At 32.3% G+C, this 12,752-nt stretch overlaps 1 protein-coding gene and 1 long non-coding RNA gene across 2 annotated transcripts; one reads left to right on the top strand and one right to left on the bottom strand.

Moving 5' to 3' along the window:
- Positions 1 to 2,435: 2,435 nt before the first annotated feature.
- LOC145104786 (uncharacterized) lies at positions 2,436 to 3,135 on the bottom strand. The gene is made up of 3 exons (XR_013707168.1): positions 3,083 to 3,135; positions 2,781 to 2,863; positions 2,436 to 2,639 (listed from the first exon to the last, which is right to left on the bottom strand). It is a non-coding gene; the product is annotated as an uncharacterized LOC145104786 (long non-coding RNA).
- An 824-nt stretch (positions 3,136 to 3,959) lies between these two features.
- Positions 3,960 to 6,983, top strand: LOC145169530 (FACT complex subunit SSRP1-like). Its single transcript, XM_079088077.1, has 9 exons — positions 3,960 to 4,108; positions 5,155 to 5,343; positions 5,420 to 5,525; positions 5,650 to 5,783; positions 5,857 to 5,910; positions 5,984 to 6,075; positions 6,152 to 6,280; positions 6,697 to 6,789; positions 6,906 to 6,983. The coding sequence occupies exons 1-8, from the start codon at positions 4,049 to 4,051 to the stop codon at positions 6,722 to 6,724; spliced, it is 792 nt and encodes a 263-aa protein (XP_078944203.1). The 5' UTR covers positions 3,960 to 4,048; the 3' UTR covers positions 6,725 to 6,789; positions 6,906 to 6,983.
- Positions 6,984 to 12,752: the final 5,769 nt, after the last annotated feature.

Here is a 12,752-nt window from a genome sequence, read left to right on the forward strand (position 1 = left end):
ATCATATACGGTTTCCTTAGGTGCGGCTGGAAGGCTTGGAATGATAAGATTTTCAACAATATGAAGATCTCCCAATGGTTTTGGCGGATAATACTATCACTTTGGTCGAGGAAACTGGAATGCGACCTTGTCCAACCCTCCAGACAAAGCATAACACCTTTACTGGGATAATCTTGCACCAACTAATCAATTAAAGATTGGAAGAGTGTTGTGCAGTTACGTCCATCCTCCTTCTGATTGCTTCCACCGTGAATATTCTCCCATTAGGCGTTAGCAAGCATGTCCAATTATCGTGACCAGGTTGTAGTTGACATGAAACAATCTCTTGTTTTAACCTGTCTAACTCTGTGGATAATTTTGCAATTAATGGACATGATTTCCATTCCTAGAAATTACCAGTATTCAAGATACGAGAGGCAACAGAGGATGATTTACGTAATTCTAAATCATAAAGTGAAGGATATTTCATTTTTGGTTTCTCGTTATTCACCCAAGTGTTCTACAAGAACATGGTTTTTTCGCATCTCCTGTCTGAAAATGTCTTTGAGAGTAAGTCCAACTCCATGAAAATCTTTCATAGTCCCTACAATATTTTTCCATACATCAGTAATAGTTTTCTTTGAAAGATAATCATATGGTTTATTGGAAAGACAATGAATACCTGTTATAACTTGACTCCAAAGTGATGTTGGTTCATTTTTCAAGCGCCACCACCATTTAACGATAAGCCCCACGTTAAGTGCATGTATTGAACTTACACCTAATCCACCACTTTCCTTTGATGTCGTTACTTTTTCCCACGATACCTAGTGAATCTTGTCTTTTCCTTCCGTCCCCTCCTCAAAGGAATTTCCGACGTATTTTTTCAAGTGTGTCAATCACAGTCATTAGTGCTTTGAATATCGAAAGGTAGTATGTGGGAAGATTACCCATGACAGACTTGATTAGCGTCAATCTACCTCCAAATGACAATGTTTTTTATTTCCATGACGAGAGCTTCGAATGAAACTAGTCTATGATTGGTTTCCAATTTTTAACCAAGTTCATGTTAGCTCCAACCCGGATCCCTCACTTTCAATTGATAATTTCTATTAATTATTATTTAAATGATATTTTATAAATGAATAATAACAAATATGATTTTCTTTTCTATCACAAACATCCCTTGTAACATTTTCTTAAAATATTTTTCTCCAACTATTTTTTTTTCTTCTATTTTTTTTACTCACTTGTATTTATACACTTTCAAGATAATATTTTGTTTATATAACATTATCATAATACTAATCTTTTGATTTTAAAGAAGAAGACTAGATAATATAATTCATGAAAACTTAAACACTTTATATATGAATTTTGTTCGTATGTACTTTATAATATATTACTTTTAAATTTCAAAATAACAAAGTGTCTTTTATAAATGTGTGCATGTATTTAAATTCACATTAATATTTATTCCTTTATTAGTCCATAGCAAAAGATAGTATTTATATGTTTATTTAAGTTTCGATCAAATATGCTACGTATTATTTTTTTGTGTTATCTAACGATAGTTAAATAATAAATATAGTATACAAAAGAGAGTTACAATTTTATTTTTTATTTTATATTATATTCGAATAATATAAAATAAATAACAAGTTATAATAAAGGGATATTATAATCAAAAGTATAATATTTATGTAATATTAATATATATTGATTGGAGTTATTAAATAGGTTTACTTATTACGAAAAAAATGCAATTAATGAAACTTACTTTAGCTTGGTCTTTAATGGAAATGATTAATAATGATTGTTTTAGACTAGGATTGAAGACTATAATATTATAGTGTGGTGTGTATGATTAGGGCCCCTTGTCTATTTAAAATCATAATTAGTTAATCATTGTCCGGAGAAACGAACGAAGAGTTCTGATAAGCATTTGGTATGGTATGGATCTAGAAAGCAAGGAATGAACGGGTGTTTGAAAAGATCTGACATCACCTATGAAAGTGGTGTAAAACATACAAACTATGGTGTACATTTGGATAAAACACAGGTGCTCCAACTATTCTGTCAATTTGATAGACTGGAACATTAATCCTTTTAGTTGTGTCAAGTGATATATTAGGGGTCATGCATGTGAATGTAATTTGTCTTGCGGTGTGTTTTTGGTTTTGATCTACCTTTTTTCATCCTTGTATAAACACTTGTTTTTCCTTTCTTTTGGCCATCTAGTATCTTGCTAGGTGGTCATGTATTTATAATATATTTGTTGATTCCAAAAAAAAAAGTTAATCATTTATGTTAAAAAAAGAAAAAGATAGGCGAGGCCTACGGTTAAGATCCTTAACGATATACTTTGTTGAAAACTTAAAAGGGTCCAAATGGCGTTCATGGTTTAAATGGTTCAAATATATATTATTAGGATTCTACCAAATTTGTGTGGGACTAATACGCACCAAGCCAGATTCAATTACCAGCTTCACATGTTTGGGGATTCTTGGTTTAAATGGTTCAAACATGTATAACATAGACATCTCAAAAATTGGCATATATCTCAAGTGAAGCATCTGGTCAAACATCTTTGGCATCAACTGCCCCACATTTGTAGATATATCTTCTGCAAAAACTTGGCATACATAATCCTTACAAACCTACAAATAGCACAATTAAAATGGTTAGGTTAACTTCTAAGTTCAAATCCATGACTAATAACTTCAAAATGATATGATTATAAAATGAAATCCATCACACAAATTTTCTATGTTAATAAACGATTACCCCGTGACACTCACTTGACAAAAATCTGAAATCGAAGATAGGCATAATTATATCTTGTGTTTCTGGCAAAAAAATGATCCAATATCTGATTTTTCTCCTGTAAAAAATATCAAAAAAACATAGATTCAAAACCTTAAAACAAATTTCACACAAAAGTTCAATCCAAACCTGCTATGCTATGCACACAAAGTGTTAGACCATCTGGAAATGGATATTGGGATCTCAAATTCATAGAATAATTGGATGAGAAACACAACAATTACAAATTATAAACAACAATGACCATTAAAGCAAACAAAAAAGCAATTAAACATACCTTTTCTAAATGTTCATGAGAGTGCAGAAGGTTCTCATGGTAACCGAACAAAGGGTAGCATAAAAATGAAGAACACTCGGTGGTTTCAAGAGATATGAACAAAAACATTAAAAGTAACCCCAAAAGGAATTGGATGCTAGATAAAAGGGGCAAATCTTACCCGTCTGTTGCATAACAAAATTAAATCAGCCAAATATATTATAGTCAAATAACAAAATTAAATCAACCGCTAAAAAATAGAAACAAAATTAAAACAATGATTTGTGGCAACATTCAGTAATAGTTATGGAAATTGTAGTCGGATGATGGACAAACTTAAAGGATGCCCAAAAAAATGTTAAAGGAATTTCAACAAACAATTTGTGGCCATTTCAAAAAACCAAATTTATATGTTTCGTCAATCATAATTCATACATGACATAAAATAAAAATTGAAGCCTTTTTGAACATGAATTTGTTAATTCAACATAATCTAACAAAAAAAGAAAAAACACTACGCATTATAGCTTTAAATGAATTGAACATGCATAGCAACAGAAAGAAGAAAGAATTTTACAATATAACTTTCTAATAATTTTATTCAACTTATACCCTTTTTGAATTTAGCAAAATTGAGGAGATCATTTGTTTTGTCAATGATACAGTCATACATGACACTACAATTAAAACGATTAAGCAAATGCAATTAAGAACAAAAACTAATAAATAAAGCTAACTCAAAATTTCATAATTAAAATTGCCAATTACTGGTTTTAGAACTTACCAAATTCGTATGTGGTAGGAAGTAGACAATTTTCCAAAATGGATCATTTACGTAACTTCGTATGAAAGGAAATGGATTTTACCCAGTTCTTAGGAAATAGCCCCATTTCTGAAAAAAAAAACTCCTCATTTCACGGAACGCATTGCGATTTTGAAGCTAGGGTTTTGATCATCGTCTCCTCCTCTGTATTTCGAATTTCGAAGATGGCTGATCCGACTTACACGGTGTTCGAGAACATATATACGTTACATCCTTGTGGCAAGGTAAGTTATCATTAAGTAGTTGTTATCTTCCTGTAGCATTATGATTATCTTCTGGTTATGTTTGAAGTTGTTCGTTTACAGTCTCGATCGATCGATCTAGGGTTTATATATTTACTTTTCAGTACGTGATTATGTCTGAAAACGATTCTTCCTCTCATTCTTTCGATCCTTTGTTCCGCAAAAATCTATCAATTCTTCTCCATTTTCATCTCAATCTTCACTCAAAATGTCTGCATCATATCAAACTTCTACTCCATCACAACAGTGGTAGTTTATCTTTGATCCTCTGATGCTCTTGTCTCTAATATTAATGTGTTTACTGGAGTTCAACCTTCATCAGCAAGTTCAGAGTAACCATGGTCATCAGCTTCACTTTTTTTTTTTTTTTCTTGACTGCATATCCAGTCTTGATCCTTCGATCCTACAAATGATCAACTCATCTCCAGATGGATACCTTTGTTCATCTTTCAATTTTTATTACAACAATTTATTAATCAATCTTGATTGATTTGTCATTCATCTCTATCATTAAGAGATGTGGATCTCTTTTTTCTGTTATCAGATAATTTTGGTCAATCAATTCAACCTGATGGGTTTTACCGGTTCATTATCCTCCAAGCTTATAATCTTGGGTTTCACCGGTTCATCATTCATCTCTATTTTTTAGAGATTTGGATCCTTTAAATATCAATCATTTTCTGATTGATTCTTCATTCTGGAGCTTCTGGAAGTTTGACTTTCATCATCATCTACTTCTGGAAGTTCAACCTTCATCACTTCTTCTTCAAGATTGTTCTTCAACCTTCATCAACATCTGCTGAAAGTTTATAACAACCTTTCATCAGCAGCAGCAACTTCATCAGCAACAGCTAGTATGGGCTGTTTTTTTTTTTCATAACGTCCAGCTTGCCCATCATTCTCATTTGTTTTATGAATTGCCCATCATGTATTCTCTATTTCCTTGTATAATTATGTTGTGGTATAGTTTATATAGAAGTTAGTAAAGACGTAGTCCTACAGTTTGAAATCGGTTCTTTCTCATGCAGACTCTGGGGACCCTTAGGGTCGATGGTAGGCTTATGGTGCTTGAGGACTTAGATTCTGCAATTCATCTTCGAGTCAGAATGCTTGAGATCAAAGACATAACATGGAGGATGGTTAATGACGGCAAGCAGCAGCTGGGGTTGTTGTTGCACGATGGTTCAAAACATAGGATATATGGTTTTTCTAACAGTGTACGTATGATGTTTCTCTTAACTTTTAAGTTTCTTTATTTGCCCATCATTCTCATTTGCTAGCTTTCCATCACAGGCTGCAGCTCGTATGAGTCGTTTGTTGCAAGATGTGACTGGTATCGAACCACGACAGGAAGAGATAGCAGTGAGTGGAAAGACCAGGGGACAGCTTGAAGTCCACGGTTAGCTACATAGATTTAATATGAAGACTTTGATTTCATTTGGAAAACTTATATATATATATATATATATATATATATATATATATATATATATATATATTTCATATTTGTTATGTTTGTATAGACAAAAGAGTTTTGTTTAAGGTGGATGAAAAGCTTGCATTTGATTTTGGTGTTGATGATGTGGTCGATGTAAAACAAACAAAGCATCCTCGAGAAGTAGAACTAAAATTCCCAGATAATCCTCGAGAAGCTGAGGTATCTTCTTTTTTAGCTTTTTGTTTATTTTATTTACATTTTAATGCATAAAGAGTCTTTTTTTGTTTGCCAGAAGGATTCATTGGTGGGGATGGTTTTTCAAACATCCAGTTCTAGTTCTGGAGAGGTATAAATATAATTCGATTTTTTTTAAAGATTTATTCATTAATTTCCTTAATTAATTTTTTTGACTTTATCAGGCACTCACTCAAAAGTTGATTAAATCTGGAGCTGGATTTATGGGCGAGCAAGCGATTGCTGTGTTTGAAGAGCTGAAGATCCTCCATCCACGGTAGACAAATCACATACTCTAGGGTTGCTGTTAGTAATTTATTTTTAAAATTTTTTACATGGAAAATCTTTTTCAGTGTAAGCTCCGGACACACGGTTGGAATTGGACTCCATGTAACTTGTGTGAAGTTGCAAAAGAAAGAAGTGAAGGAGGATGGATATGAAGATACCATACAGCAACCAGTGGAATCTACATTTTTGAAAAGGTTCATGTCATTTTCTAGTCAAACATACTACTTACATAATAAATGGTCGTACAGCTTATCAAATTGACTTATTAGCTTATTGGTTTTTGAAAAAGCCAATAAGCTAAAAATGTGTTTCGGTTGTTCAAAAAGCTTTTTCAAATGACTTTTTGGCTACGAAAAAAAAGGATTTTTAAAAAGTCACACAATCGTGGCTTTTGGTCATTTTACCCTAAAAAGCTAAGTCAAACACTTTTTAAAACCAACTTATTGACTTTGTAGTTTTTCCCACCAAAAAGCTAATCCTAACACTTTTTAAAAACTACTTTTCCAAAAAGCTACAAGTCAATAAAGATTTTTCCCTAAGGCACTTTTGAGAATAAAAGGCACTCCCAAACACCCCTGAAAAAATCACTATTATGTCTTGCTTTTTGCAGTATCCCAGGCCACATGATACTTCGATAGGGCTGATTATTGATCCGTGGGTCGGTGTAAACAAGAAAGATTTGCCTGAGAAGATCATTATACAGGTTTCATTGGATACATAGTACACTTATTAAGTTTTACTTAGTAAGATCATAAATGGTTACTTACTATTTAGGTACCCTTCTAATACCACAATTTGTTTTGGTTTTTGTGAATGCAGTTTGACTCTCGTTTTCTAGTCCAAAAACCTATGATGATTTCTGAACAAGTCAGAAGAATGCTAGACAAGTATGAGAAGGTAAAAATATTTACCTTACAATGAAAGTGAAAGTTGATTGCCATGATCCAAATAAACTGATTCTTCTTTTTTTGTTTTTTTACAGCAACATATTCTTGAGAAGGCTGTGTATACAGGCCCTATAAGTAAGGTGTTTGGGGAAATGCTTCAAAGGATGTGTGACAAAAAAGTGATAGTGAGTAGGCATCCGGAGGTTCTTTTGTTTAAGAATTCTCATGTTGTGGAAGCCTGTCTCATGCCTTCCGAGAGGAAGGCTTCCTCACGTAAGAAGGATCGTGCTAGGGAAGCCTCTGTCAAGGCTACCGATGGACTTCTGTATGTATTCGATGATTCCGTTTTTTTCCTTCCATCGCCACCAACCTCACAAGTAAAATTCATCCGTTATAAGGAGGTAGGATTTTTTCAAAATTAGGTTCAAGGGGTGGGTGCCGTTTGCTAAACTTTTGGAAATTGATTTTGTTCTCTCTTTGTAGATTGGAAATGTACAGGTGGAGCGTAACTCTTGTGGGTCTAGCACACATTGTGTGGGTCTGATCGTCGAATTAAAGAAAAAAGAAGAAAAACATCACTTCAGTGTAATTGACAAACAGAAATGTCAACTCCTTGCTGATTTTCTCAGGCGAGTTTTTTTTTTTTTTAGTTTCACATCATATATCCATACAGATTATAACTTCACAACATTTATTTGTTTTTTTTAATTCATTTGTGATGCAGCATATCTGGTGTAACTGTCAGACCGGTGAAAATGAGGTGAAAGTGAAAGTGAAAGTTCAGGTGACCATCTATCTTGCCCTGCCTTGTGAGAAGTTTACTTATTTTGCTAAATTTTTTTTTAATCTCTTTTTATCAGGCAGTGGCACCCTAGAAAAACTAACACTCCAAAGGTTCAAGCAGCAGTATATAGTCATCATTTTCTTCTTTGCATAGTCACAATGTCTTTTGCTTACTTTACAAACTGGTTGTTTATATGATTCACAATAGGCATTTACTTTGACAAGCAACCCATTCATATACTATACATACATTTTGATTGTAGGTATCAAATGTCTTGTTTGAACCAACCTCTTATCTTCAATTTTATGATATTAAATGTCATTGACATTGATATGCTACACAGGTCATGTTAGGTTTCTCTACCATCATGTATTGCACAAAAATTCCAGTTTTTTTTTTTTTTTTGTTTGTGAAATTTGAAAAGACTACCAGAAATTGCTCTCATGATCTAGATAGATTAAGGATCATAAAATTTCAAATATATATGATTTAAAAATGATAATGTCATGCTCCAATTGTCTTTCAATCTGTTTATGATCCAAGCATATTGCTATTAAATGCTGCAAACAAAGTGATAAAAACAAATCAATGATCATTTGGTCTAATCCCAAAAAAAAACATAACAAATCAATAATATGACATAATTTCCACAGTTTTGTTGATGCAAACATTTTATGATCCAAAAAAACATGTTTCTGGAGTGTTGGTACGATTGACTACTAAATCTTATATAGTCATACTTTTTCTCTTTTACCTAGTAGATATGCACAATTGTTTCTTTAATAAGAGTTTGCTCTTCATCAATCTAGACATCTTTTTTTTTTTTTTTTTTTTACCAATCTGTTTTACTTTTTTTTATGATCATCTTTCTTCTATATAATCCATAATTTTCTCACACCTGTCTTTTAGATTGAACAACTTTGCATGAAGACCAAAACGTAGTGTAAATGAGGAGGATGAAATCACTCACTTACATCACACACACACATGTAAATACAAACATTATGTATGCACAAAGAACAACCAAATTTTAAAATATATGGGCATCTAACTTCTCAAAGGCACTTTAACAAACACCTTCAACGCTTCATCAAAATTAGGGTTCTGATCAAATTTAGCACATAGATTTCTATATTCAATTTGTTAAAAAAAACATTTTAAATGTTAAATCATGGATGTCTCTTACTATGGCATTTCATGATCCATGAAATCACCATACAATGCTACCATGACACTTTAACCATTTTCTAGTTTCTCAAGTTTGCATAATTTCAAAAGTGACACAAGATTTCAATGCTTTTACTGTTTGGGTTAGAACCAATGTCCGTAAGAGCTTGATGTAGATCATTGTCGCCTAATTTAGGTTCACCTTGGGGTTGTTGCATTACTAGCATAACAACTTTTATACTAAAGAACATAAAAAGGAATCATGAAAGTTGTAATTTACCTTTCATGCCAAATTATGAGTATAGTAAAACACCTTTGGAGATAATTTATTTGGATTTTTGGGGACCGTTATCGGCTGTTTCTAATTCCTTATTTCGTTACATCATTTATTTTATAGATGAATATAGTCAATTTACTTGGCTTTATCTGTTAATTCATCGATCAAACGCTCTAGCTTTGTTTCAACATTTTGAAACTCTTATTGAAAACCGGGTTTCTTCAAAAATGAAATTCTTTCACTCTGATATAGCACCCAAACTTAAAAAATGTCAAATGGCTCAATTTATGTCCCAATATCATATCATATACAAGGTCGCGTGTCCTCATACTCCACAACAAAACGAAATTGTTGAACGTAAATATGTACATTTGAATGAGAAGATGCTATAACTCTTTTTTCAAGCCAATTTATCAAAAGCATTTTAGTTTGATGTTTATGCTACAACGACTTTTCTTATAAATATAATTCTTCCTCAAAATCCTAGTCATTCTTCGCAGTGTGGACTTTTATTTCATACTCAACCAAATTATATTTTTCTTCGTACTTTTAGATAATTGTCAATGTGCTATCAATTTCTTGGAGATAATCGTTTTATAAACTTTCCCCAAAATCAACCTCGTGTAGTTTTTTATTGGGTATGGTCCCAATTGCAACGGGTATGTTTTTTATGATCCTATACCCATAAAACATACACTCCTCAACGTGTCACTTTTTGTGAAAACACGTTAGCATCATCAAAAACAAGAAGTTATATCTCTTTACCACAAGTTTGTTTGGTTACCTCACCAATTCAAGTTCCAATTGTTAGCTCAACTCAGGAAAATTTGTGCTGGTCACATCCGATGACAATTCGAACTCGTGATAATACTCGACGACCAAATAATGATATGATGAGTTATTTATTATTATTTTTTTTTATCAAACTCAACTTTGTCCTAATATTGAGCCTACCACATTCCATAAGCTCGGAAATGGCCAACATGGTGGAAAGCAATGGAAGATGATATTGATTCTCTTAAAGCAAACCAAGATTTTTGATGTCTTATTCAATGATAAAGTGGCCCTAAGAAATAGGCATGTTCCAAAACTTGAACTTCACTATTTTGACTTATTATTTTAACAATTTTGAGGAGGGACGGAAGAGATAACAACAAAACCGATAGGGTAAGGGGTTGCAGGTTTGGCCATAAAGGAGGAAAGGGCGTTGCATTAGGGATGGAGGTTGTAGTATGGTGTTTGGTGGTTAGATGTGGTGGTAATTTTGATGTTTTACACACACACACACACACAAATAAAGTGAGGAATGAACAGATACGATGAGAGGAATGGGTCAGATCCATCGTATCATCAGTGAGATAATTGGGATGGGGAAGATGGGTAATCGTGGTGTCTACATGTGCCAGTGGCCTAGATTATGGAATAAATCTTAGAGAAAACCTAAAGATTATTAAACATAAGTTAAAATGGTAAATTTACACATATTTAAGTCTTTTTTCATATAACGACAAAGACTATTCTTGTAATTTACTCATAATGCTCTTATCGGTATTAACTAATGTTATACCCTTCCGATGGCAGGGTTGACCGATATAAAAACAATAGACCAATTATACTTCTTTTTATAACATCCAACTTTCATTTGGTTCCATTAACTATGAGGTTGTTTACTTTTATTTTTATTTTTTGTAGTTATATCGTTCATTTGTTCCAATAACTGTTATATCATTAATATAAAGTTGTTTATATTTAGGGTAAACTATATAAATAACAACGGACTTTCAAATATTTGTAAATTATAACATCATATTTTAATTTCTTACCTTTATGTCCGGTTTTTATAAAGTGTCAACAGAAAGTAGAGTTTTATTATAACCACGAAAAGTTTGCCGCTATTATAATCAAAGAAATGTTTTGTTACAATAAAGCTGCAAACATCTTTAGGTGTCATTGAATTTATCAATTTTATAACACAAAGTTTCTTTTGGATTATAGTATATAGTTTATTATCAATGTAAAGACAATGGATCGATTTTACTTTGTTTTTTAGAGCATCCTACTTTCATTTGTTTCTATTATAGCATTATACACATCTTGTGTAACAAACACAAATATATATGATGTGAAAAATTAAAAGAATTGTAAATGGTAATTAGGAAATTACATGGAAATTGTAGGTTATCTTGCCAACCACATATATAACTTTTTTCAACTTTCTATCAATACTTATTTACAAATCACCAATCAAAAATTAACATGTGGTGGTCTGATATAGCAACATATACATGTTCTTTCAAAAGCAAAATTGGTAATTTTACGAATGTATGTTTTTGTTTAATGTAATCTCCAAATATGTGATCTTAGGGAATCGTTAACAGCCAACTGCCTTTTTTAATAATAAAGTACCTGTTAACATACATAAATTAAGAACTACAACAATAACCATTAAGAACTACATTAAAAAAACTACAACAATAAGCTTGCTTCAGTCACTTCAAAACATCCTTTTAGTTGAACCACGGCTCTTGATACATCTTCAACTGCAGTACGCCACAAAGAAACTAAATTAATATTACGAAAGAACAGAAAGAAGGCCAATTTAGTTATTTAAAAGTCTTGTCGGATAAAAAATTGGTCATATTGTTCGTGTGAAAACATTTTAAACTTTGGTTATAAATGTTGACTCTTACGTGCAAATTTACCACAGGATCAAGTGTTTCCTGAGAATTTCATCTAGTTTTGAATCTTGACTGAATCTTTTCAAACCACTCATCGTAAATACATTCAGTTTACATGTCTGTAGAATTTGGAAGTTAGAGGAAAGATAGGGAGGAGAGACAAAGAACTATTACTTGTCATTTAGTTTTAGGTGCCAGATTAACTATGGTTTGGCAATTATAGAGATAAAGAGTAAGAAATCTGTTTAAGTAAAGAAATATAAAAAATAAGCAAACCTGATTATGGTAACTTCAGCACATAAATGAACATCCCTCTCACTCACAGATGTTTTCTGACATATAACAAAATTATTAACCTTTTAACAAAAAACAATCTAGATAATAGAAATTAGGCATCTTTCTAACTCATAATCGTGATGATCAACAATATGTTTTGCCCCTCTACAAAATGATGAATACAAGACAATATGATCCCAGGAAAGCTTTAATAATATTCAGGTGATTACAGCAGGAAAACGAGCAATATAGACTCAATTAAAAATAGTAGCCATTAATTAGACTTATACCTAATAATTGACCGGGAATACTAAATCAAGACATCATGTTCCATTTATATTTTTTAACAATGATTATTTTCAAATATTAATGAGTTGTTAAATTTTCTAAATTTGATAAAACATGGTCAGGGCGTCACTACTAGAAAACATGGCGTTTTCCTACGGAAAATTTCCGTAGCTAATTAGCTACGGAATCGCTACGGATCAGCTACAGAATGGGATGCCCTAGTTTAGTAACGGAATAGCTACGGAATAGCTACAGAATAGCTACGGATGCGGGTCCGTAGCTATTCCGTAGCTAATTAGCTACGGAATA

This window comes from Lactuca virosa, chromosome 4, assembly GCF_052849685.1.
Source record: "Lactuca virosa cultivar CGN04683 chromosome 4, Lactuca_virosa_CGN04683_v6, whole genome shotgun sequence".
NCBI classification, from domain to species: Eukaryota; Viridiplantae; Streptophyta; class Magnoliopsida; order Asterales; family Asteraceae; genus Lactuca; species Lactuca virosa.

What these genes read in the sequence shown, in the direction of transcription:
- LOC145169530 (XM_079088077.1), top strand. Translation starts at nt 4,049, where the DNA reads ATGGCTGATCCGACTTACACGGTGTTCGAGAACATATATACGTTACAT. An exon ending in CGTTACATCCTTGTGGCAAG is followed by an intron (nt 4,109 to 5,154) that starts GTAAGTTATCAT and finishes TTTCTCATGCAG; the next exon opens with ACTCTGGGGACCCTTAGGGT. An exon ending in ATAATCCTCGAGAAGCTGAG is followed by an intron (nt 5,784 to 5,856) that starts GTATCTTCTTTT and finishes TTTGTTTGCCAG; the next exon opens with AAGGATTCATTGGTGGGGAT.